General features: G+C 45.3%; 1 protein-coding gene across 3 annotated transcripts in view; it reads left to right on the top strand.

The window, feature by feature from the left end:
* Positions 1–27,297, top strand: part of mgat5 (alpha-1,6-mannosylglycoprotein 6-beta-N-acetylglucosaminyltransferase) — a 241,215-nt gene that overhangs the window by 70,756 nt on the left and 143,162 nt on the right. For all 3 annotated transcript variants that reach the window (XM_072472736.1, XM_072472725.1, XM_072472747.1), the window contains exons 4-7: positions 15,069–15,145; positions 22,627–22,716; positions 23,239–23,310; positions 26,298–26,456. In XM_072472736.1, the coding sequence (XP_072328837.1) occupies positions 15,069–15,145; positions 22,627–22,716; positions 23,239–23,310; positions 26,298–26,456 (398 nt within the window). The remainder of the gene's footprint in view (positions 1–15,068; positions 15,146–22,626; positions 22,717–23,238; positions 23,311–26,297; positions 26,457–27,297) is intronic.

Here is a 27,297-nt window from a genome sequence, read left to right as displayed (position 1 = left end):
ATTCATTTGTTTTTTTCAATTAAGGGGCAATTTAGCATGTTCAATCCATCTACTTGCACATCTTTGGGTTGTGGGAGTGAAACCCACGCAAACATGGGGAGAATGTGCAAACTCCACATGGACAGTGACCCAGAGCCGGGATCGAACCTGGGACCTCGGCGCTGTGAGGCAGCAGGGCTAACCCACTGCACCACCATGCTGCCCCTCATCCCCATTCTCCTGCTTTCTCCCCATAACCCCTGATCCCCTTATTGATCAAAAACCTATATCTCTGTTTTAAAGACATTTAGTGATTTGGCCTCCGCAGCCTTCTGCGGCAAAGAGTTCCACCGATTCACCACCCTCTGGCTGAAGAAATTCCTCCTCATCTCTGTTTTAAAGGATCGTCCCTTTAGTCTGAGATTGTGTTTCCTGTTTCTAGTTTTTCACAAGTGGAAACATTCTCTCCACGTCCACTCTATGCAGGCCACGGAGTGCAATCAAATACTGGCCTGCCTCTGGAAACGGTGCCAAACCTTAAATGGATTAAGTGACTCTTTTGACTATTGTGGTGAATGTATTCACCTAATGCATGTATAAGACTGCAACCTTTGTCCTATGACCTGGAAGTGGTGATAGGAGCTGCTTCCAGGTGAGAAATTAATAAATTCTTTACCCGTCAGTCTGGCCTCAATAAAACTCGAGATGGATTTGTAGGCATAGCATTAGTTATTTTTATTCGACTTGCAAGTCTGACTCGTTTCTCAGAACCAAGAGCACAAGCTGCCTCTTAGGTCTACAGAATCGAGTGATTCTCAAGAACAAAAATCTCTACCAACACATTCAAATGGCATCAAGTTTCACATACACGATTCCCATAGGTCATCCTATACCCCTCCTGACCTGGCCATACATCCTAATTGGCTCACTTCTCATCCCTTCCCCTGGCCTCTTATTACCCAGCATCCTTATCTCCTCATACTCTAAACACCCCATCCCCCCCCCCTCCTTTGCCATGCTCTCTGAAATCCTTTGTCTGTGAACTAACATGAATTAGACCGGCGTATATCTACATTACAGTAATTAATATCTTTAAAGTAACTATTTAATATCACATTCGTCACAGGTACTGTACTGTAACCCCGGTGGGCTCCGCCTCTGGCTCCGCCCTCACCGGGGCCATATATGCCTAATGTTCACTCGCTATCTCTGCCTCTCGGTGAATTGAAGGTATATCAATTTATTAATCATGGACAGCACTATGGAAGCCACTCTAAAGCCAGACAGGCTCGAACCCGACGCCCGCGCGTCCGAAGCCAAGGAGATATTCAAACATTGGCTTTGAGGCCTACCTCTACTCCTCCACAACGCCTCCCACGGAGACCCTCAAGCTGCAACTCCTCCACGCTAGGGTGAGCCATCGAATCTCAGTAATAATCGAGAAAGCGGCCACGTACGAGGTGGTCGCAACTCACAAGGCACACTTCGTGAAGCCCGTAAATGAGCTTTTCGCTAGACACCACCTCACTACTCGCCGTCAACACGCCGGAGAATCGCTGGACGAGTATCTGGAAACCCTGACTCTACTCGCGAGGAACTACAGCTATCGAGATGTGACGGTGGAGGAACACATGAACTCACAGATCCGGGACACCTACGTGGCGGGGGTCCGCTCGAACTACATCAGGCAGCACCTGCTGGAAAATGGGACCTCTGACCTGCGGGACACGGTAAAGCTAGCTACCTCGCTAGAGGTGACCTACCAGAACTTCAGTGCATTCCCCGCGGGCCTGGCGAACCCCTCTTGGACACACTCGACGCGGCCCCTGTCGGACCCGACTATGTTGCAGGCCTGCGCCACGCATCTGCCAGCCCAGCCCGGGGAACCGCAGTGCTACTTCTGCGGCCAGGGCCAACACCCCTGGCAGCGCTGCCCAGCCCGCACAGCGACGTGCAGCGACTATGGGGAAAAGGGGCACTTCGCTAGTGTCTGTCTGGGACGACCTAAGGCTCAGAAATCGAAAACTCACCAGGTGCGACCCATGGACTCGCCCCACAGACCCCGCAAAGCGGCTGCGTGCCTGACCGGAACGCCCCTGTCAGATGCGTCATCAGCATCGTGCGACTCGTGGAGGCCGCCATCTTGGTCGCCCGCCCCAACACCGACCGACACATGCGACTCATGGGGGCCGCCATCTTGGCTGCTGGCTCCGACACCGACCAACACGTACAAACGATGGGGGCGGCCATCTTGGTCGCCATCTTCGCCCCAGCCCGACACGTGTGACTCGGGGGGGGCCGCCATCTTGTGATTCCACCGACCACACAGGCTGCCCGCAGCTGGGCGCAGTCACTCTCAACCAGTCGCAGCTGAAACAGCTGAAGGACTCCATGGTGGTCGTACAGGTCAACGGGCACGAGACCCCCTGTCTTTTCGACTCCGGGAGCACGGAGAGCTTTGTCCACCCCGACACGGTAAGGCGCTGCTCCCTCCACACCTACCCAGCCTCCCAAACAATCTCCCTTGCCTCCGGGTCCCATTCGGTTCAGACCCGGGGGTACTGTATCGGCAATCTCGCGATGCAGGGCGCAGAGTACGCTCGTTTTAAGCTCTACGTCCTCCCCCACCTCTGTGCCCCCCTACTGCTCGGATTGGACTTTCAATGTAATCTCCGAAGCCTGACCTTACAGTTCGGTGGGCCCTTGGCTACATACCTGTACTTGGACAATGTGACCATCTGCGGCCATGATCAGCAGGACCATGACGCCAACCTCCAGAGGTTCCTCCAGGCCGCCCAATCCCTCAATCTCACATACAACAAAGAAAAGGTGCGTCTTCCGTACTACCCGACTAGCCATCCTCGGCTACGTCGTGGAAAACGGAGTCCTAGGGCCCGACCCCGAACGTGTGCGCCTCCTCACAGAACTCCCCCCTCCCCACAGCCTCAAGGCCCTAAAAAGATGCCCGGGGCTGTTCTCCTACCAAGCCCAGTGGGTTCCCAATTATGCGTACAAAGCCCGCCCACTTATTCAAACCACCAGTTTTCCCCTGACGGATGAGGCCCGCTCGACCTTCAGCATCAAGGCTGATATCACCAAGGCAGCAATGTATGCGGTGGACGAGTCCATCCCCTTTCAGGTAGAGAGCGATACGTCAGACGTCGCAGTGGCCGCCACGCTCAACCAGGTGGGCAGGCCAGTAGTATTCTTCTCTAGGATCCTCCACGCTTCCGATATTCGACACCCCTCGGTCGAGAAGGAAGCACAAGCCATAGCGGAAGCCGTGCGGCACTGGAACACTACCTAGCCGATAGGAAGTTCACCCTTGTCACCGACCAACGGTCGGTCGCTTTCATGTTTGACAACGCACAACGGGGCAAATTTTAAAAATGACAATCTTGAGGTGGAGGATCGAACTCTCCAACTACAATTACGATATCAAGTATTGTCCTGGGAAGCTCAACGAGCCCCCAGATGTCCTGTCCCGCGCCGCCAGCTGCAAGATGACCGACTTCGGGCTATCCACAATGACCTCTGCCATCCGGGGGTCACCCGGCTTGCTCACTTCATTAAGGCCCACAATCTGCCCTTCTCCACCGAGGAGGTCAAGGCAATGACCAGGGACTGCCAAGTCTGCGCGGAGTGCAAACTGCACTTCTACCGGCCAGGCAAGGCCCACTTGGTAAAGGACTCCCGGCCCTTTGAGCGCTTAAGCATTGACTTCAAAGGGCCCCTCCCCCCCACCAACCGTAATTTATACTTCCTCACTCATCGACGAGTGCTCCCGCTTCCCCTTGGCTGTCCCTGCCCTGACATGACCTCAGCCACTGTGATAAAGGCGCTGCACAGCATCTTCACACTGTTTGGTTTCCCTGCTGACGTCCACAGCGACCGGGGCACATCGTTCATGAGCGATGAGCTACGTTAGTACCTGCTCAGCAAAGGCATCGCCTTGAGCAGGACCACGAGCTATAACCCGCAGGGAAATGGGCAGGTGGAGAGTGAGAACGCGACAGTATGGAAGGCCCTCCGGTTGGCAGGAGGTCTTCCCCGACGCCCTCCACTCCATCAGAGCACTCCTCTGCACAGCCACAAACGAGCCCCTCATGATTGTTTGTTTATCTTCCCCAGGAAGTCCATCTCCGGGGTCTCGCTTCCATCTTGGCTGACAACTCCGGGACCTGTCCTTCTCTGGAGGCACATGAGCCATGAAACCAACCCACTGATCGAAAGGGTCCAGCTGCTCCATGCCAACCTCTAGTACGCCTACATCGCGCACCAGGACGGACGGCAAGATACGGTTTCCTTACGGAACCTGGCACCAGCTGGTTCCCCTGCCAACGCGCCCCGCTGCCCGCCGCCACCCCCAGCGCCCCGTACACTCCCCTGGGTCTTCTGTATTGTCCTGCGCCGACACTGCCACCACCCATCACCCCCCTGCCTACCCCCACACCCCAACCGTCTCCGACACGCCGGACTGAGGCTCAAGCTTTAGACACAACGCCCCTGGAGTCACCAGCTGCAATAACCATGCCCGCCACACCACCAGAGCTGAGGAGGTCGAAGAGAACGATCCGGCCTCCAGATAGACTGAATATGTAATGACCCCGCGTCCCCCCCGCTGGACTTGATTTTTTTAACAGAGGGTGAATATGGTGAATGTATTCACCTAATGCATGTATAATACTGCAACCTATGACCTGAAAGTGGTGATACGAGCTGCTTGAAGGTACTGTACTGTAACCCTGGTGGCGCCGCCTCTGGCTCCGGCCTCACCGGGGCCATATATAGACCGGCCGCCTGTGGGCGGCATTTTTCTGTACAACTGACTGGCTAGGCAAGTTCATGATTAATAAAGCCTAATATTCACTCGCTATCTCTGCCTCTCGGTGAATTGAAGGTATATCAACTATCTACCTACATAACATTTTAGACTGGAGCATTTGCACCTTCTGGTGTCAGCTCCGTTAGTGATACGGTGATGAAAAGTGGTGTGTCTAGTTTCAATGCAGCCGTGCCCCTTTTTTTTTTTCTGGCATGAACTGAAGGCACTCCCTTCATAAGACCATAAGAGATAGGAGCAGAATTAAGCCACTTGGCCCATCGAGTCTGCTCCGCCATTCAATCATGGCTGATATTTTCGCATCCCCATTCTCCTGCCTTCTCTCCATAACCCCTTATCAATCAAGAACCTATCTATCTCTGTCTTAAAGACACTCTGTGACTCCACAGGCTTCTGTGGTAAAGAGTTCCACAGATTCACCATACACTGGCTGAAGAAATTCCTCCTCATCTGTTTTAAAGGATTGTCCCTTTAGTCTGCGATGGTCTCCTCAAGTTCTAGTTTTTCCTACAAGTGGAAACATCCTCCCCACTTCCACTCTATCCAGGCCGAGCACTATCTTGTAAGTTTCAATAAGATCTCCTCTCATCCTTCTAAACTCCGAGTATAGACCCAGAGTCCTCCGAAGTTCCTCCTCCGACAAGTTCTTCATTCCAGGGATCATTCGTGTGAACCTCCTCTGGACCCTTTCCAAGGCCAGCACATCCTTCCTTAGATATGGGGCCCAAAACTGCTCACAATACTCGAAATGGGGTCTGACCAGAGCCTTGTGCAGCCTCAGAAGTACATCCCTGGTCTTGTATTCTAGCCCTCTTGACATGAATGCTAACATTGCATTTGCCTTCTTAACTGCCGATTGAACCTGCACATTAACCTTCAGAGAATCGTGAACAAAAACTCCCAAGTCCTTTTGTGCTTTTGCTTTCCGAAGCATTTCTCCATTTTAAAAAATAGTCTATGCCTAAATTCCTCCTTCCAAAGTGCATAACCTCACACTTTTCCACATTGTATTTCATTTGCCACTTCATTGCCCACTCTCCATCTTGTCCAAATCCTTCTGCAGCCCCCTTGCTTCCTCAATACTACCTGTCCCTCTACAGATCTTTGTATCATCTGCAAACTTAGCAACAGTGCCTTCAGTTCCTTCTTCCAGATCATTAATGTATATTGTAAAAAGTGGTGGTCCCAGCACAGACCCCTGAGGCACACCACTAGTCACTGGCTGCCATCCTGAAAAACACCCCTTTTTCCCCACTCTCTGCCTTCTGCCAGTCAGCCAATCCTCTATCCATGCCAGGATCTTACCCTGAACACCATGAGCTCTTAACTTATTTAACAGTCCTATGTGGCACCTTGTCAAAGGCCTCCTGGAAATCTAAATAAATCACGTCCACTGGTTCTCCTTTGTCTGACTTCCTTGTTACCTCCTCAAAGAACTCTCTAACAGATTTGTCAGACACAACCTCCCTTTGACAAAGTCGTGCCGACTGAGTCCTATTTTACCATGCACTTCCAAGTGCTTCGCGATCTCATCTTTCATAACAGACTCTAAAATCTTACCCATGACCGAAGTCAGGCTAACCGGCCTATAATTTTCCATCTTCTGCCTCCCTCCCTTCTTAAACAGTGGTGTTACATTAGCCACCTTCCAGTCCTCTGGGACCCTCCCTGCCTCCAGTGATTCCTGAAAGATCACTATTGCCTCCACAATTTCCTCAGCGATCTCTTTTAGGACCCTGGGGTGTAGTCCATCCGGTTCAGGTGACTTATCCACCTTCAGACCTTTCAGTTTCCCCAGAACCTTCTCCTTCGTAATGGTCACTGCACTCACCTCTGCCCCCTGGTTCTCCTGGAGCTCTGGCATCCCACTAGTGTCTTCCACTGTGAAGACTGATGCAAAGTAACTATTCAGTTCATCTGTCATTTCTTTGTTTCCTATTATTACTTCTCCAGCCACATTTTCTAGTGGTCCAATGTCTATTTTTGCCTCTCTCTTACCTTTTATATATTGAAAAAGTCTCTTCCTATCTTCCTTTCTATTACGAGCTAGCTTGCACTCATACTTCAAATTCTCCCCCCTTATTGCTCCCAATCCTCTGGCTTCCCACTAATCCTCACCACTTTGTATGCTTTTTTTTTAGCCTTTATGCTGTCCTTGACATCCCTCGTCAGCCATGGCTGCCTTGTCCTCCCCTTAACGTGTTTCCTCCTCCTTGGGATGAATTTCTGTTGTGCCTCCCTAATAACCCCAAAAGCTCCTGCCATTGCTGTTCCACTGTCTTCCCTGCTAGGCTCCTTTTCCAATCAACTCTGGCCATCTCCTCACTCATGTCTTTGTAGTTACCCTTATTTAATTGTAATACCGTTACATCTGATTACAGCTTCTCCCTCTCAAACTGCAGGGTAAATTCTATCATATTGTGGTCACTGCTCCCTAAGGGTTCCTTCACCTTAAGTTCCCTAATCAAGTCTGCCTCATTACACATCACTAAGTCCAGAATTGCCTGTGCCATAGTAGGCTCTGACACAAGCTGCTCCAAAAAACCATCCCTTAGACATTCCACAAATTCCATTTCTTGGGATCCACTACCAACCTGATTTTCCCAGTCCACCATTTCATTTTTTCATTCATTTTTTTTTTTCACCTGCATATTGAAGTCCCCCATGATTATTGTAATATTGCCTTTTTTACATGCCTTTTCTATCTCTAGATTTATTTTCTGCCCCACATCCTGACTACTGCTAGGGGGCCTGTACATAACTCCCATCAGGGTCTTTTTACCTTTGCGATTCCTCAACTCTACCCACAGAGATTCTATGTCTTCTGATCCTATATCGCTCCTTGCTAGTACCTATGCAACCCCGTCCCTTTGCCCATCTGCCTGTCCTTTCGATAGGACATATATCCTTGGATCCCCAGCCCTGATCCCCTTGCAGCCACGTCGCTGTAATGCCCACAACTTCGTACCGGCCAATTTCATTGCATGCAACAAGCTCGTTTACCTTGTTCCGTATACTGCGCGCATTTAGGTACAGCGCCCTCAATCCTGCATTGGCCACCTCTCTTTTCACACTCTCCTCAGTCACTGTATCCTGTGCAGTGGGCCTTTTTGATTTTTGACTATGGCTTCTCTGCCTTACACTTTCCCCCTTACTGCTTTTTGTTTCTGGCCCCGTTTCACTTCCCTCGGACTTCGTGCATCGGTTCCCACCCCCCTGCCACATTAGTTTAAACCCTCACCAACAGCACCAGCAACCCCCCCCCCGCAGACATCGGTTCCAGTCCTGCTCCGGTGCAGACCTTCCAGTTTGTACTGGTCCCATCTCTCCCAGAACCGGTTCCAATGCCTCAGGAATTTGAATCCCTCCCTCTTTCACTATCTCTTGAGCAACTCATTCATCCTATCTATCCTGACATTCCTACTCTGACTAGCTCGTGGCACTGGTAGCAATCCTGAGATTACTATCTTTGAGCTCCTACTTTTTAGTTTAACTCCTTACTCCCTGAATTCAGCTTGTAGGACCTCATCCCGTTTTTTACCTATATCGTTAGCGCGTACATGCACTACCACAGCTGGTTGATCAACCCCCCCCCCTCCCCCTCAGAATGTCCTGCAGCCGCTCCGAGACATCCTTGACTCTTGCACCAGGGAGGCAATATACCATCCTGGAGTCTCGATTGCGTCCGCAGAATCACCTGTCTATTCCCCTTACGATTGAATCCCCTATCACTCTAGCCGTGCCATTCTTCTTCCTGCCATCCTGTGCGGCAGAGCCAGTCACGGCGCCATGAACCTGGCTGCTGCTGCTTTCCCCTGGCGAGCCATCTCCCTCAACAGTATCCAAAGCGGTATATCTGTTTTGCAAGGAGATGACCGCAGGGGACACCTGCACTGCCTTCCTACTCTTGCTCTGTCTTTTGGTCACCCATTTTCTATCTCCCTCAGTAATTTTCACCTGCGGTATGACCAACTTGCTAAACGTGTTATCCTCAACGTCCTCAGCATCACGGGTGCTCCAAAGTGAGTCCGTCCGCAGCTCCGGAGCTGTCAAGCGGTCTAACAGGAGCTGCAACTGGACACACTACTTGCACGTGAAGGAGCCAGGGTTAGTGGACATGTCCCTGAGCTCCCACATCGCGCACGATCTGTCTTCAGTTCATGTGACTTGCACTGATTTAAATTTCATGTTATCACCCCTGACATTGCACAGACTCCCCCTTCCCCTTGCACTCTTTGATGCTGACTGTTCCAACATCTGATGGACACGAGGCTAAGGTTTCTGTAAAGTGTTTTGCAATGAAGGCTGGGGTTGGGGTGAGGGGCTGCAGGAGTGGGTGGTGAGCATTAGCTGGAAGGAGTTACAAATTGCAGGGCTGAATGTTGTTGGGGCATTCTGAGCAATATTGGGATAGGGCTTGGGCTGGTTTAGCACAGTGGGCTGAACAGCTGGCTTGTAATGCAGAACAATGCCAGCAGCGCGGGTTCAATTCCCGTACCGGCCTCCCCGAACAGGCGCCGGAATGTGGCGACTAGGGACTTTTCACAGTAACTTAATTGAAGCCTACTTGTGACAATAAGCTATTGTTATTATATATTATTATTACCATGACTGGTTAAACATTATTGTGGTTCCAGGGAAGTGGGATGGAAATTTTCGGAGATGGGAGAAGACAGGAATTAGGACACTAAAAGATTTATTTCTTGGGGGTCGTTTTGCAGGATTGAAGGAGCTGGGAGCGAAGTATGGGCTGGAGCAGGGGGAAATATTTAGATACATGCAGGTTCGAAACTTTGCCAGAAAGGAGATACAGAGCTTCCCAGTAGAGCCGGCTGGAGGGGGTGCTGACGACGGGGACTGGAGAAGGGAGTAGCATCGGCGGTTTATGGGGCTATTTTGGAAGAGGAGAAGGTGCCACTAGAAGGGGCCAAGGCAAAGTGTGAGGAAGAGTTGGGAGAGGATATAGAGGAGGGGTTTGGTGTGAGATGCTCCGGAGGGTGAACGCCGCCACCTTGTGTGTGAGGTTGGGGCTGATACAGTTGAAGGTGGTGTGTAGAGCAAGGGTGAGGATGAGCCAGCTCTTTGAGGGGGTGGAAGATGCGTGTCAACGTTGCGGGTGGGGGGACAAGCCACGTTCATATGTTTTGGTCCTGTCCAAAGCTGGAGGATTACTGGAAGGAGGTGTTTAGGGTAATCTCTAAAGTGGTGCACATGAAACTGGACCGGGCCCTCTGGAGGCCATATTCGGGGTGTTGGACCAGCCGGGGTTGGAAACGGGTGCGGACGCAGATGTTGTAGCCTTCGCCTCATTGATCGCCTGAAAGCAGATCCTGTTCGGGTGGAGATCAACCTCTCCACCCTGTGCCCTGGCGTGGCGGGGGTCCTGCTGGAATTCTTGACGCTTGAAAAGGTCAAATTTGAACTGAGGGAAAAGATGAAGGGGTTCTACAATTCATGGGCATTATTCATTATGCACTTTCAAGAATTGGATCACATCGAACATTCGGGGGGTTGAGGGTTTTGGGGGGGGGGACGGGGACGGGACTATGTGCTAATGGTGACAATGGGTGATTCTTGATTTCCTTTTGCCATTTGTTTATGTTAACATGCGGGCCAATGCCTGGGGTTTGGTGGGAGGATGGGATTGTTGTTATTGATATGGGGATTGACATTACATTTGTTACTGATTGTTTCTTGTTGGGTGTAAATTTGGGAGAAAATGTGAGAAAGGAGGAGAATAAAAACTATTTTAAAAACATTATTGTGGTTGCTTTTGTGGCTTGACACTCCCACTAATTTACTTTGAGTTGCCAGGCTTTACACCTTCTGTGAGAAGCTGTATGTAAACCCATGTAGAAACCAGCACAAGTAAACCACCCGAGTGCCCATAGTTCTGGCCATCTGATCCAACTTGCAGAGAATAATGCAACAATCTGGGCAGTGAAAAACTGGCAGTAAACCTTTAAACTGCCCATGCAAGTGTGGTGCACGTACGCTTGCTTGGGACATTCTCAGACTCTTTAGGTGCATCTACAGTTACGTTGAATCATTCACTGCTGCTGATATCAGCAGATTTAGTCTGTTATACCTTTCGCAAGAGAGTTGGGGTTGTGGTGATAATACAGAAGGGCGAGACTGAGTAGACTGGGACTATACTCATTGGAATTTAGAAGAATATGGGGGATCTGATAGAAACATATAAAATGATGAAGGGAATAGTTAAGATAGAAGCAGGGAGGTTGTTTCTACTGGCAGGTGAAACTAGAACTCTGGGTCATAGCCTCGAAATAAGGGGGAGCAGATTTAGAACTAAGTTGAGGAGGAGCTTCTTCACCCAGAGAGTTGTAAATCTGTGGAATTTCCTGACCAGTGAAGCAATTGAGGCTACCTCATTGGGTGTTTTTAAGGCACAGATGGATAGCTTTTTGGACAGTAAAGGAATTGAGGGTTATTGTGAGCGGGCAGGTAAGTGGAGCTGAGTCGACAAAAAGATCAGCCATGATATTATTGTCCAACAGGTTTGTTTTGATGTCACTAGCTTTCGGAGCACTGCTCCTTCCTCGAGTGAATGCAGAGGTATGTTCAAGAAACATATATATAGACAGATCAAAGATGCCAGACAATGCTTGGAATGCGAGCATTAGCAGGTGATTAAATCTTTACAGATCCAGAGATGGGGTAACCCCAGGTTACAGAGGTGTGAATTGTCTCAAGCCAGGACAGTTGGTAGGATTTCGCAGGCCAGATGGTGGGGGTTGAATGTAATGCGACATGAATCCCAGGTCCCGGTTGAGGCCGCACTCATGTGTGCGGAACTTGGCTATAAGCTTCTGCTCGGCGATTCTGCGTTGTCGCGCGTCCTGAAGGCCGCCTTGGAGAACGCTTACCCGTAGATCAGAGGCTGAATGCCCTTGACTGCTGAAGTGTTCCCCGACTGGAAGGGAACATTCCTGCCTGGTGATTATCACGCAATATCCGTTCATTCGTTGTCACAGCGTCTGCATGGTCTCGCCAATGTACCACGCTTCGGGACATCCTTTCCTGCAGCGTATGAGGTAGACAACGTTGGCCGAGTCGCACGAGTAGTACCGCGTACCTGGTGGGTGGTGTACTCGCGTGTAATGGTGGTATCCATGTCGATGATCTGGCACGTCTTGCAGAGATTGCCATGGCAGGGTTGTGTGGTGTCGTGGTCACTGTTCTGAAGGCTCGGTAGTTTGCTGCAAACAATGGTTTGTTTGAGGTTGCGCGGTTGTTTGAAGGCAAGTAGTGGGTGTGTGGGGATGACCTTGGCAAGATGTTCATCTTCATCGATGACGTGTTGAAGGCTGTGAAGAAGATGTCTTAGTTTCTCCGCTCCGGGAAAGTACTGGACGACGAAGGGTATTCTGTCGGTTGTGTCCCATGTTTGTCTTCTGAGGAGGTCGGTGCGGTTTTTTGCTGTGGCGCGTTGGAACTGTCGATCGATGAGTCGAGCGCCATATCCCCATATGCTGATATGGGGATGCTGGTCCCCATGACGGCGGCATTGCTGCAACAGACGTCCAGTACTTTCCCGGAGCGGAGAAACTACGACATCTTCTTCACAGCCTTCAACACGTCATCGATGAAGATGAACATCTTGCCAAGGTCATCCCCACACACCCACTACTTGCCTTCAAACAACCACGCAACCTCAAACAAACCATTGCTTGCAGCAAACTACGCAGCCTTTAGAACAGTGACCACGACACCACACAACCCTGCCATGGCAATCTCTGCAAGACGTGCCAGATCATCGACTTGGATACCACCATTACACGTGAGAACACCACCCACCAGGTACGCGGTACGTACTCGTGCGACTCAGCCAACGTTGTCTACCTCATACGCTGCAGGAAAGGATGTCCCAAAGCGTGGTACATTGGCGAGACCATGCAGACGCTGCGACAACGAATGAACGGACATTGCGCGATAATCACCAGGCAGGAATGTTCCCTTCCAGTCGGGGAACACTTCAGCAGTCAAGGGCATTCAGCCTCTGATCTCCGGGTAAGCGTTCTCCAAGGCGGCCTTCAGGACCCGCGACAACGCAGAATCGCCGAGCAGAAACTTATAGCCAAGTTCCGCACACATGAGTGCAGCCTCAACCGGGACCTGGGATTCATGTCGCATTACATTCATCCCCCACCGTCTGGCCTGCGAAATCCTACCAACTGTCCTGGCTTGACACAATTCACACCTCTTTAACCTGAGGTTACCCCATCTCTGGATCTGTAAAGATTTAATCACCTGCTAATGCTCGCATTCCAAGCATTGTCTGGCATCTTTGAATCTGTCTAATATATATATGTATGTTTCTGGAACATACCTCTGCATTCACCTGAGGAAGGAGCAGCGCACCGAACGCTAGTGACATCGAAAGAAACCTGTTGGACTTTAGAACATAGAACAGGCCCTTCGGCCCACGATGTTGTGCCGAACCTTTGTCCTAGATTAATCTTAGATTATCATTGAATTTACAGTGCAGAAGGAGGCCATTCGGCCCATTGAGTCTGCACCGGCTCTGCACTTTAACCTGGTGTTGTAAGACTTCTTACTGTGCTCACCCCAGTCCAACGCCGGCATCTCCACATCATGATATTATTGAATGGGGGAGCAGGCCCGAGGGGCCAGGTGGTCTATTCCTGCGCCTAGTTCTTCTGTTCTTATTCTTGCAGGAAGTTGAGTTGAAGTAAGTTGAACATTAAGAAAAATGCATGACATTGTGAAATTTCATAAATTAATTTTGAAACTTCATGAAGGGTGAACAAAAATATTGTAGTATATTTGACTGTGAATAACCAAATATTTTACTATCCATGATTGGACACAACACACTCGTGCACCTTTCCGCCTGCACCTTGTCAAAATGTTTAAAGATGATGGAAAGTAAGCAACTACATGCTTTACCATCATAGCGACTAAGTATTTAATTTAAAAAAAAAAAATGTTCTATAAAGACTTTGCACATAGTATGACTTAATAACATCTAAAGTTCCTTGCTTTATTTTCAATTGAATCTGTTCTTGTATTGGCTCTTTCTCTCAAGCATGGTGTGTGTGGCTTGACTATGGTTAGAACTGTTTTGAGACTATTTTCTCATTGTGTTCAATTTGAAATATTTGAATTGTGTTTGTAATTTAACATGGCGTTTTCTTGGTTGTCTTGGCTGTCCTGATATTTTTTTTATTGAAGCTCATTATTTATCTGCTGAAAACAAAAACTAAATAATGCCTGGAAAAAGTACAATTTTTTGCATTAGCCTGAAAAATTTGTACTGCTTCCCCGTTAGATAATTTTCTTTATGTTACTTCTGAGGACATGCCTGCAGTTCCATGTATATTCCAAAGGATGCTTAGTAAATCTAGGGGGAACAAACAGTTAATGCTGGAAATGTTAAAATTGAAGATAGCATGAAATGCCACACAATCCCTATCATTCCCTTCCAAATTTTGGCTGATGTGATATGCTTCCAAAATGTTCTGTTTTTCTGAAACAGAAAGACTGATGTAACTGGTCAAAATCTGAGATTTGTCAAATTATGAGTTAACATTTGATTATGTTTGCTATTTTTACAATATTCCAAAACTTCTCATCCATGCACTTCTGTCCATATTAATTCAAGTATTTAGATTGTTTAATTGCCCTTAAGAACTGAAAATGTACTTCCAATATTTTTGTGAGGGCCACGAAGAATCCAGCACGAGTTTGTAGAGTCAAACAGAAAGTAACTTTATTTACAAGAATATGTACACAGGACCAGTAGTTCACTGCTGGTGTCCTCTAGCCGGTACCACACTGGCCAAGTCTATTTATACAGCTGTACTGCTAATGATTGCCCCACCCCACTCTCATTGTGGGAGCTCATATTCCTCAAGTTACATGGGGTATCCAAATGACCCCAGCCAGTAGGACCCGGGCAAGTTATAACAGTTATGTAATGTTTTGATCACTGTTGCATCGGTAATTTTGGTGGCTACAGATTCTGAGCTAATAGAGCTGTAGGTAATTGTGCTTAATGTTTTAGTATTCTATATTAACATCCCATTTCTAGATTGGTGCCTTACTTCCTTATATATTTGGAATAACTTGTGCAGAGATGTTATCTCAGATTTGCTGTTGCATGTGGAAATCAGATGTGGTGATTTCTATTACAATAAGGTCAGTAGATGAGATGACTGAATCTTTAAAATTTGAATTGTGTGCTCCTTTTTTCTCTCTACAGATCTAATTAATGGAGCCCAGGAACAGTGTGAATTGCCTCCTATGGATGGCTTCCCTCACTGTGAGAGCAAATTGAAGGTAAACCAAATCTACTTGGAGAATTTTAAACGTTTTAATTTTTCAATTTGTACATAATATATTCTGTTTTTTTTCTTTCCTATCTCCCACCCCCACAATATCTTCTCACTTGTATTGTTTTGGATAAAACTCTTTGGGGGTTCCATGGGTTCATAATAATAATTGCTTATTGTCACAAGTAGGTTTCAATGAAGTTACTGTGAAAAGCCCCTAGTTGCCACATACCGGCGTCTGTTTGGGGAGGCTGGTACGGGAATTGAACCCGCGCTGCTGGCATTGTTCTGCTTAACAAGCCAGCTATTTAGCCCACACATAGATACATAGAATTTACAGTGCAGAAGGAGGCCATTCGGCCGATTGAGTTTGCACAGACCCTTGGAAAGAGCACCCTACTTAAGCCCAAATCTCCACCCCAGTAACCCCACCTAATCATTTTGGACATTAAGGGCAATCTAGAATGGCCATTCCACCTACCCTGCACATCTTTGGACTGTGGGAGGAAACCGGAGCACCCGGAGGAAATCCACGCAGACACGGAGAGAACGTGCAGACTCCGCAACGACAGTGGCCCAAGCCGGGAATCGAACCTGGGACCCTGGTGCTGGTGAAGCCACAGTGCGAACCACTGCGCTACCGTGCCGCCCAATAGATGGATTCTGCTTATGTTTTCACTTCACTTGACTAGATTTTGTTTTTGAAAACTCACTTAATTATTTTGTCTCCCCTTACACCATTCCCCCAATTGAATCAATCCTCCAAATACTTTCTTGTCTAAGCATTAGCCAACTTAGCACAGGCAAGGAATTGAACCCAAAATATACTTGTTTGATTTTTTGAGAGATAAGAAAATAAGAGAAGTGGGTGAGGGAAAGGCATTCATCATTCAGGGTTATACTTGCACTGAGATTATTTCTGTCCCCTTCCCACAATGAATTAACTTTAGTACTTTAACGGGGATGATGAACACCAGTTGAGAGACCTAGGCTGAAATTCTCCGACTGTTGTATTCTCACTTCCTGCTGGCAGCACACCCTCATTGCGTGGGGTAACTTCTATGGCAAATCCATTGCCAAGTGGCGGGAAGAGAATCTTGCTGCCAGCGAATGGCGTGCCATCGAGAAATGCGTGGTTGGGGGACCAAAAAATCCTGAACCTTATTTAAATGCAGCCTCTCCATGTATGGGTTATAAAAGTTGTATTTTTTGATGAAGGTGAAGGTGAGGGTAGAACCTTCATGAGAACGTGAGGTTAGAACAAAATCACAAGGCAGTTCAGTCATTCTGATGGTCGATATGCTGTATTCCATACTTCAATCCTTACCATGGCACATAAAAATAATCTGAGGATAGGCCTTCAGTTTTTCCATTTTTAATTTTTCAGACCTTTGTCAGAATATTTGTAGATTTGTAAAGACGTTTTTCATCTGGAGTTAATTTATTGTGTACAGTCATGAAAAGATATATAGGAAGGCATGGTGGTTTGCGCTGCTGCATCACAGCGCCAGGGACCTGGGTTCAATTCCAGTGTCGGGTGACTGTCGATGTGGAGTTTATACATTCTCCCCGTGTTTGTGTGGGTTTCCTCCGGGTGCTGCAGTTTCCTCCCACGGTCCCAAAGATGTGCAGGTGAGGTGGATTGACCATGCTAAATTGCCTGTAGTGTCCAAGAGGGTAGGTAGGGTTATAGTGCTGCAGGGATAAAAGGGATAAGGTGGGGTGCTCGGAGGGCCACTGTAGACTTGATGGGCCAAATAGCCCCCTTCTGCACTGTCGGGACAGGGACTCGATGTTTCACGTTTTTTGTTAAATATAGTTCTTGATGTACTTTAAAAGTAATAACAGCTCTGTGCAACATCTATCTGTGACTTGGGCCAGTACCCATTATTTAAATTTTCTTTGTAAAATTTAGAGCACCCAATTCATTTTTTCCAATTAAGGGGCAATTTAGCATGGCCAATCCACCTAGCCTGCACATCTTTGAGTTGTGGGGACGAAACCCATGCAAACACGGGGAGAATGTGCAAATTCCACACGGACAGTGACCCAGAGCTAGATCGAACCTGGGACCTTGGCGCCGTGAGGCAACAGGGCTAACCCACTGTGCCACCATACTGCGCTGCCAGTACCCATTATATGAGATCACTGAAATTGGTTCCAAGCTGCATGAGTGTGGCCAATGACTTGGATTTTCCATATTTTCAGAACTTCTCAAGGCTAAAAACTGGCATACACATAAACACCAGTATTAGGAACAGGAGTAGGCCATTTGGCTCCTTGTGTGCTTCGCAATTTAATAAGGTCCCTCTGCATGTTCGAGCTCTGCAATCTCGCACCGTTTAGATAATATGCTGCTTTTTTTATTCTGGACTGATCAGATCTCTTCACACATCTTCACCCGATGCCTGTGTCTATGTATTTACATTGTGTATCTTACGTTTACCCTATTATGTATTTTCTTTTCATGTACCGAATGATCTCTTCGAGCTGCCGCAGAACAATACTTTTCACTATCTTTGGTATATGTGACAATAATCCAATCCAATCAAAAATGAACAGGTTCATTTTTTTCACATTTTACCCCATTTACCAGATTTTTGCCCATTCACTTAACCTATCTATATCTCTTTGTAACCTCCTTATGCCCTCTTCACAACTTACTTTCCTACCTACCTTTGTGTCATCAGCAAAGTTAACAACCATATTTTTGCTCCCTTCATGTCACTTATATAAATTATGAAAAGGTTGAATTTCCAGCATTGCGCCCCCCCCCCCCCCCCCCCCTTCATGACATCTCGTCAATGAAAATGACCCATTTACACCTGCTTCCTGTTAGCTAACCAATCTTCTATCTCCCTACACCATGAGCTTTTATTTTTTGCAATAGCCTTTGATGCGGCCCCTTATCAATTGCCTTCTGGAAATTTAAGTACAGCACAACCACTGGCTCCTCTTTATCCATAGCATATGTCAATACTTCAAAAATCTCCACTAAATGCTTAAATATGATTTCCCTTTCTCAAACTCATGTTGACTTGCCTGATTACCTTTAATTTTTCTAACTGCCCTGCTGTAAAGCCTTTAATAATGGCTTTTAACATTTTCCCTGTAACAGATGTTAAGCTAACAGGCCTGTAGTTTCCTACTTTCTGTCTCCCTTTTTGAATAAATGAGTTATATTCACTATTTTCCAATCTAATGGAGCCTTCCCTGAATCTAGGGAATTTTAGAAAATTTAAACCAATGCAGCAACTATCTCACTAGCTGTTTTTTAAAATACCTTTGATTATTTCCATCAGGATCTAGGGACTTGTCAGACCCCATCTCCCACAGCTTGCTCAGTACCAGCTCCCTTCTGATTTATAATTCCTCCCTCACTTCCATTTCCTGATTTACAGCTACTCCTGGGATGTCGCTTGTATTCTCTATTGCCCAAAATATGCAGCTTTGACAAAGGGTTATCTCGACTCAAAGTTAACTCTTTTATCTCCCTACAGATGCTGCCAGACCTGCTGAGATTTTCCAGCATTTTCTCTTGGGTTGTGCAAAATATCTGTTCAGTTCAACTGCCTTCTCCTTATTTTCCATTGTTAATTCCCCAGATACTTTCTCTTGGACCAATACTCACTTTGTTAACTTGTTTTCTTACGAATATACAAGCAAGGAGATCTTTCAACACCCTGAGCCTGCTCTGCCATTTAAGAAGGCCATGGCTAATCTGATAGTAACTCCTCTTTTTAAAATATCTGCAAAAACGCCTATCGCCTTGATATTTCTCGCTAGCTTTCTCTTGCACTCTATTTTTACTTTTTATTAATCTTATACTTATTCTTTGATTTTTAAAAATAAAATCTTATGTCCAATATTCTGATGTGCCACCCATCTCTGTGTAATTGAAGGCTTTTTAGTAAGTTTGATGCTATCTTTAACTCTTAGTTAACCGTGTAAGGTGGGCCCTCCTCTTGGATTTTTCTTTCTCGTTGGAATGTACTTATGCTGCATATTTTGAAATAGCCCCTTAATTGTCTCCCACTACATCTCTATTGACCTATCCCTTAATCTACTTTGCAGGTTCACTTTAGCTAGCTCAGCTTTCATGCCCTCAAATTGTCTATTTTGGCTGGAAGAATAAAACTTCTTATCTAAATGGTGAGAGATCGCAGAGCTCTGAGATGCAGAGGAATCTGGGTGTCCTGGTGCATGAATCATAATAGCTAGTATACAGTTGCAACAAGTAATTGGGAAAGAAAATAAAATGTTATCATTTATTGCAAGGGTAATTGATTACAAGAGTAGGGAGGTTATGCTTCAGTTGTACAGGGCATTGGTTAGACCACATCTGGTGTACAGTACTGTTCTCCTTATCTAAGAAAAGATGTAAATGCTTGGAAACCGTGTACAGAAAGCTTACGAGACTGATACCAGGAATGAGCAAGTTATTTTGTGAGGGAAGGTTAGAGTTTAGGAGTAAGAGGCGACTTGATCAAAGCTTTGTAGATCCTGAGGGGGGTGTATTGATCGGGTAGATGTGGAGTGGATGTTATCTTTTATTGGAGAATTTAGAACCAGGGGTCACTGTTTAAAAATAAGAGATTGCTTATTTAAGACCAAAACTATGAGAATTTTCTTCTGAGGGTTGAATGTGTCTTGAACACTTCCCCAAAATGCACTGGAAGCAGAATCTTCAAAATGTTTTAAAGCAGAGCTAGATAGATTCTTGATTCTTGTCCTTGAAAGGTCATTGGGGGTAGGCATGCATGTGGGGTTGAGGTTACAATCAGATCAATCATGATTTTATTGAATGGAAGAGCAGGCTCGAGGGGCTGAGTAGCCTACTCCTCCTAATTTGTATATACTGTATACTTGCTGTTAGGGGCCTGTACAGCACTCCTATAAGTGACATTTTGCCTTTGTCGTTTATCATCTCTAAAGAGAAATTCTAGACTAAATAGTGTTCACTTTCGAAAGGATGTCAGAAGGTATTCCGGAATTGAATGGGTCATTTTGTAAAGCACTAAAGTAGTTATGTTAACCCATCATGGTCGGTATCTTAAATCAATGCAGAAACAATAAAGCAGGCAGTGGTTCATCAATTTAAGAACATAACCATATTTGGTAGCGAAACTACAATTGTGAGAAGTCGCAGGGTGGAGCAGCCATGTTTGTCCTTTTGAATCTTCAAATAAGAAGTGCTGTCTTCAGAAGAGACACAAAAGGCTGTAACAGCTGTTCCCAGGCTGACTGACCATTCTGGATACCAAACTACAGGAAACTGACTTTGGGACCCACAAAGTCCATTACTCTGAGAAAACCTGCAAACAACATCAGTATGTGACTTCAGCTGTTGAATTCAACCTAAACTGCACTTTAGGTTTGAAGAAGACTTTCCATCAAGCCTACAAACTATACTTCTTTAAAAACCAGACAACCACCTGAATTACCATTTTCTCCAACTGTACTGTGTGCTTTGTCAATTTTGGGGTGGATGAATGATTTGATTTTAAAAATCGGAATTTTGTTTAAACTCATGAAAAGCATGTTGCCGGTTATTTGAGTCATCTACACACACTGGTTAAGGTAACTACAAGCATGTCTTCTTCTCAAAAACATTTAATGATTATGAACAGTTGGGAAGGGGTCACGGATTTCAGCAGTTCTGTCTCAATCTGTATATTTGGAAATTGTTATGTAACCAGGATGGCTGGAATAGGAAACCTTCCAACCTTGTATACAGATAGACTTGATGCAAAACTTTGTACTTGGAAAATTTTAGCATTCAGCTAAATTCAATGACTGAAATTAAAAATGTTACCCATGTACAAATGCATCACAATCAATGAATGACTGTTATGAAGGTATACATGATGTGGAGATGCTGGCGTTGGACTGGGGTGAGCACAGTAAGAAGTCTTACTACACCAGGATAAAGTCCAACTGGTTTGTTTCGAATCACTAGCTTTCGGAGCACTGCTCCTTCCTCAGGTGACCGATTCACCTGAGGAAGGAGCAGGGCTGTGAAAGCTAATGATTTGAAACAAACCTGTTGGACTTTAACCTGGTGTTATAAGACTTCTTGCTATGAAGGTATACAACAAGACCCATAGTTAAATGCATAACCAGATAATTTAAGGGAGTAATTGCCAGATAAGAGTAGGATTGTAATCATGTATAAATAGTGGTATGAGGTGTGATGTCCCTCCTTTGAAAAAGTAGACAACACCTCAGTTTAACATGGTCTCAAGCTGATGGTGCAATGTGTCATCAGTAGTTCATAATTCAGGTGGTTGTCATGTTTTGAAAGAAGTAGTTTACAGGTCTGATGGAAGGTCTTCTTCAAACCTAAAGTGCAGTTTAGGTTTAATTCAACAGCTGAAGTCACATAATGTAGTTGTTTGCAGGATTTTCTCAAAGAGTGATGGACTTACTGTGGGTCACAAAGTCAGTTTCCTGTAGTTTGTTATGGAGTGGCACCATTGATTGTGTTCCATGTGGGATTTGAAAACAATTATTGACTTGACAAAATAATTCTGAAGTAATACTAGAAAATGCTATATATTATAACCAATGCCAAAGTATGTGCCATGATCACATCATCATCAGGCTATGGAAGATTTCCCTCTCTCCCATCTTAGACTTAGCACAAGCTATACCTCTACAATAAACTCTGGACAACTGGTTAAGTGCAATCCGGTTATCCTTTGTCTATATTGTGGAGTAAAAGTAACCCCCCCCCAACTGTAACCGAAAAGCTATGGCATTTCAACCATGTAGCACTTGACAGTAACATCATCCTTTATTTAGCCAGAGATTTCAGCGTCCATTGTCCCCTCAAACTAATTGTCTCCATTAGCCAGGGCCTTGTCTCAGAAATATAAAGGGGCCTTTGTACATTTCCTTGGAATTTGATTTCTGCAGTCACTGGAAGCATTTGTGCCTCTTTGGAGATAACGAGGTTGCTGTAGTTTTTCTGATGACTAGCAATTTATTTTGAGTCATGGCTTTAGTCAACGTAAAGCCTGTGTCTGATATTCATATTTTCAAAAATTGTGAAGTAGCCAGAATAATATGGATATATATATTTTGCAAACATGTGATTTATAAAAAGGTAATTCTAGAATAGGATTTCAAATTGAACTGCAAGAGTAGGACAGAATAGTTCAGCCAGCAAATCACAAATTTAAGAATTTGTGAATGTGTTAATCAGTCAGGAATACTTGATCAAATGCCAGGTTGGCTTCTTAACAGAATAAATCTAGGCTAAAATACAAACATTTTTCAAGAAGAGCCGGATGTTGGGCTGAGTTTCTTGCAGATATGGTCCTATTGTTGTCATATATCTTACGATTGGTAAATAATCTGACATTTAACAGAACTAAAAGATATGATTTGCTGAACAAAAAATAGATTGCTTCATAAATTTTCTACTAAAATGCAAACTCTACATTCAAATTAAACTTGTGTATTTATTATATGTCTTGTTTTCAGTGGATGAAGACTATGTGGCGGTCAGATCCTTGCTATGCCAGCTATGGTGTGGATGGATCCATATGCTCATTTTTTATTTACCTCAGTGAGGTCAGTGGAAGTATGCTTAAATTAGTTAAGTAAAATGTGGCTTTTGATCTCCTCTTTTTGACTAATGAATTCATGTATAAATTACATGCATGTGCAATTTTAGATCACTTAAAATTTGAGAAACCTGGCAAAGAATCTGACTTTAATATTAAAACACTAATTATAAAGACAAAAAGGAGGAAAATGTGTAAATGTTGCAGTATGAAAAAATTCTATAAAAATATGAGGAACTGGAGAGGAAAAAAAGGGTGAAAATTGTAAATACAGGTTTTGAAAGGAAGTGGGATGTTTTACTTTCTGTGCATATTACTACTTTTGCTGAATTTTAGTGATACAGTAAGGTTTGTTGCATTTAAGATTTATCAATTAAAAAATAAAAACTTCTGAGAAGTTGAATGAAGCTATGTATTTGTCTTGTGGATTATGCTTAAACTAATTGCTTACTATTTGCACATTCAGATATTTCTTCTAAGCTCTGTGTGTATCCTGTTTTTGATGCATTTCTTTTGTCCTTGAGAATAGGTTGAAAATTGGTGCCCCCCTCTACCATGGAGAGCAAAGAGTCCTCGGGAAGAGACAGACCAACAGAATTTGGTCAGTAGGCCTAACATGTTGACATATTGTGATATTGTTGTCTTGCCTTGTTGAAATGCTCAGGGCAACTAACTGGGATTCAAATGAGTTTCATTTGAGAACTATTCTTTTTTGTTCTTAAGATGTGGGAATCAATGGCAAGCCCAGCATTTATTGCCCATCCTTAATTGCCCTTGAGAAGGTGATGGTGAGCTGCTGCCTTGAACTACTGCAAGTCCATGTGGTGTAGATATATCCATAGTGCTGCGAGGGAGAGAGTTCCAAGATTTTTGACCCAGCGACAGTAAGGAACGGTGATATATTTCCAAGTCAGGATGTTGAGTGGCTTGGAGGGGAACATCTCGGTAGTGGTTTGCCCATGTATTTGCTGCCCTTATCCTTTTAGTTGATTGTGGTCATGGGTTTGGGAAGTGTTGTCTCGGTGCATACAATCCTGCCACTGCACGTCGGTGGAGGGAGTGAATATTTCTGGGTGGGGTGCCAATCAAGTGGGTTGTTTTATCCTGGATGGTATGAAGCTTCTTGAGAAGCTTCTGGAGCTGCACTTATTCAGGCAAATAGAGAGTATTCCATCACACTTCTGACCTGTGCCTTGTCGATGGTGAACAGGCTTTGGGGAGTCCAGAGGTAAATTATTTGTCACCGGTTTCCTAGCCTCTGACCTGCTCTGGTAGCCACAATGCTTATATGGTTATTCCAGATCAGTTCCTGATCAAAAGTAACCCTCCCAGGATGTTGGTATTGAGGGGGGGGGGGAATTCCGCATTGGTGATGTCATTAAATTCAAGGTGAGATGGTTAGACCCCCCTCATTGCCTGGCACTTGTGTGGCGTGCATGTTACTTGCCACTTGTTAGCCCAAGCCTGGATATTGACCAGGTCCTGCTGCATTTGGACATGGCCTGCTTCAGTGTCTGAGGGATCACGAATGGTGCTGAACATTGTGCAATCATCAGGCAACATCTGCATTTCTGAACATATGGTGTGGAAAGAAGGTAATTGATGAAGCAGCTGAAGGTGATTGGGCCTAGGACATTACCTTTAGATACTCCTGTAGTGATGTGCTAGTACTGAGATAATTTATCTCCAACAACCACTTTTGTGCTAAATTTGACTCCAGCCAGCAGAGCTTGCTCTCCCGATTCCCATTGACTCGAGGTTTGTTCTGGCTCACTGGGTCAAATGTTGCCTTGATGTCTAGGGCAGCCACACTCACCTCATTGAGAGTGAGGGAAGATTATGATGGGGACTGTAGAAGGAGTCTAAACATTTTAGCTCCATACATGTGATCTTTTTCGAAAAAACCTATGTACATTAAGGAAGTTATTACAGTATTGGAATGAAATGTATATCATATAGGTGTGCCATAAGAATCTCCAAACGATTCGTGCCTTAAAATCTTTGAACCAAGTGGCATGCATCCAATATCATTAAAAAAAAAAATAAGTGAGAAAGATGTAAGAGCTTTGGTTATTTTTAGATATAGTCCCGTAGTTATGGAACTCCTGAATTGTGCTGGAACTGATCAATTCAGTTAATGGTTAAACCCTGCATTTCACCAGCTGATCAGTGGTGTTGGGCAGAAGTTAAAGTGCTTTAAAGTTGAAGGGTGGCACGGTGGCACAATGGTTAGCACTGCAGCCTCACAGCTCCAGGGACCTGGGTTCAATTCCGGCCTCGGGTGACTGTCTGTGATAAGTTTGCACTTCCTCCCCGTGTCTGCGTGGGTTTCCTCCGGATGCTTCGATTTCCTCCTGCAGTCCAAAGATGTGCAGGTTAAGTGGATCGGCCATGCTAAATTGCTCCTTTTGTTCAAAAAGTTAGGTGAGGTTACTGGGTGATGGGAATAGGTTGAAGACATGGGCTTAAGTCGGGTGCTCTTTCCAAGGGCTGGTGCAGACTCGGGTGGGCTGAATGACCTCCTGTACTGTAAATTCTATGTTCAGTGTTCCTTGTACCAGCACATCCCTCACTAGGCTATCTGCTTGTGTAAAAAAGCCACTGAAAGGTGTAGTGCTTCTTTAGTTGGATTCTTTATTGCTAAAAGGTGTACTGGCAAACACTTGTTACTATCTTCACTTTCTATGTTGGAATAAGGAAATTAGTTTAACTTCATTGAGCCACTGTGACAGCTTCTCACTTTTTAAAAACTGTCTGTACAGCTAAATCTTGGTGTATTCTCTTTGCATGCATCTATGGCATGTCACTATGGATATACCTATTTTGCAGACTTTGTGGACAGAGGGTTCAGTGCAGACTTGCTAGAAGTTTGTATTTGCAGGTTAGATCCTTTTTCACTCTTTGCTATTTCTGTGTAAAATAGTGCTCTTTTATATCTGGACCTATCTAAAGACATCTGAAGAACATCATGTTTGTCCAGTCCTGAAGAAAGATTTATAAATCCATTCTAGGTTAAGAATGACTTTGTCGGTAGCTGTGAAGATCACAGTTGCATTGAACTTCTACGGTAGGAGTGTGATATCTCTATATCAGGCACATCTGCCAGGGCATACTTGCTTCATGAATACATTGTTTAGCAGAGCCATTAATTTTTCATTACTCTATGAGACCACACCTTGAGGAACACAATCACAGTATAATTGTGTACATGCATGTTCGATAGCAGGGTAGATGCCTGTTTCAGTCACTGGCCAGACATCTGTCACTCTGGGAAGGCTTACCTAGTAACTTTATTGCCATTGGTCATTGCTTTTCATAGCCAAGAATTTGGTTTGAAAAGTAGCTCATTGTTTCATAATGTTTGGCATTTTTGTTATAATCCATATTCGGCATTTTTGTCACTAACCTATAATCTGAAATTATGGGGAAAGTATTGGAGTTGGTTCGACTGATGTGAATTTTGTTCAGATTTTGTCTCACATATCACATCATCTTCTGTAGGAATTTGATGGTAAGCTAGAAAATGTGTTCTGGTGGGTAACATAATTAATGTAGAATTGAATAATTAAAATATTATCTTTATCACAGGCTGAAATTCGAACAGATTTCAATTACCTCTTTAAAATGATGTCTGCACATGATGAATTTCGATGGATGCGATTAAGAATAAATCGAATGGCAAGTGCCTGGATAGAAGCTGTAAAATCACTTGCAGAAAAACAGAATTTAGAAATCAAACGTAAAAAGGTCAGTTCCAGAATTTGCCTGAAACCTTTTTATTCCTGGGATGTGGATATCTATCCCAATTTGTCCTCGAGAAAGCAGTGTTGCGCTGCTTTCTAGAATTGCTGCACAGATATGGTGAAGGTAATCCCACAATGCTGTTGGGTCGGAAGATTTGGTACCATTGATTTTTAATTTAAAAAAAAATAATTTAGTGTATTCAATTCAGTTTTTTTTTTCCAATTAAGGGGCAATTTAGCATGGCCAATCCACCTACCCTGCACATCTTTGGGTTGTGGGGGCGAACCCTAGGCAAACACGGGGAAAATGTGCAAACTCCATACGGACAGTGACCCAGAGCCAGGATTGAACCTGGGACCTCAGCGCCGTGAGGCAGCAGGCCTAACCCACTGCGCCACCGTGCTGCCCCTATTTTGTACCATTGATGATGAATGGACAGCAGTATACAGCAAGTCAGGGTGGTATGTAACTTTGAGGGGACTTTCAGGTGATGGTGTTATCATTCGCCTGTTGCCCTTGTTCAAAGTGATCGAGGTTGCAGATTTGAAAGATGCTGTTAAAAGCGGCTTGGTGAGTTGCTGCAGTGAATCTTGTAGATGATGCACACTAACCATTGTACCAGTGGTGGATGGGGTTGCGGGGCTAATGGGCTGCTTTGACTTGGGTGGTGTCGAGCTTCTGGAGTGTTGTTGGAGCTGCATTCACTCAGCCAAGTGGCAAGCATCCCTTCACACTTGTGCACTGTCGACAGTGGACTGGTTTTGGGGAGTCCGAAGGCGAGTTATCCACTGCAAAATACCCAGCCACTGACCTGATCTTGTAGCCACAACGTTTTTCTGACTGG

Source organism: Scyliorhinus torazame, chromosome 2 (genome assembly GCF_047496885.1).
Source record: "Scyliorhinus torazame isolate Kashiwa2021f chromosome 2, sScyTor2.1, whole genome shotgun sequence".
NCBI classification, from domain to species: Eukaryota; Metazoa; Chordata; class Chondrichthyes; order Carcharhiniformes; family Scyliorhinidae; genus Scyliorhinus; species Scyliorhinus torazame.
Note: the sequence above shows the minus strand (reverse complement) of the source record. Positions and strands in the feature narration are given on the sequence as shown.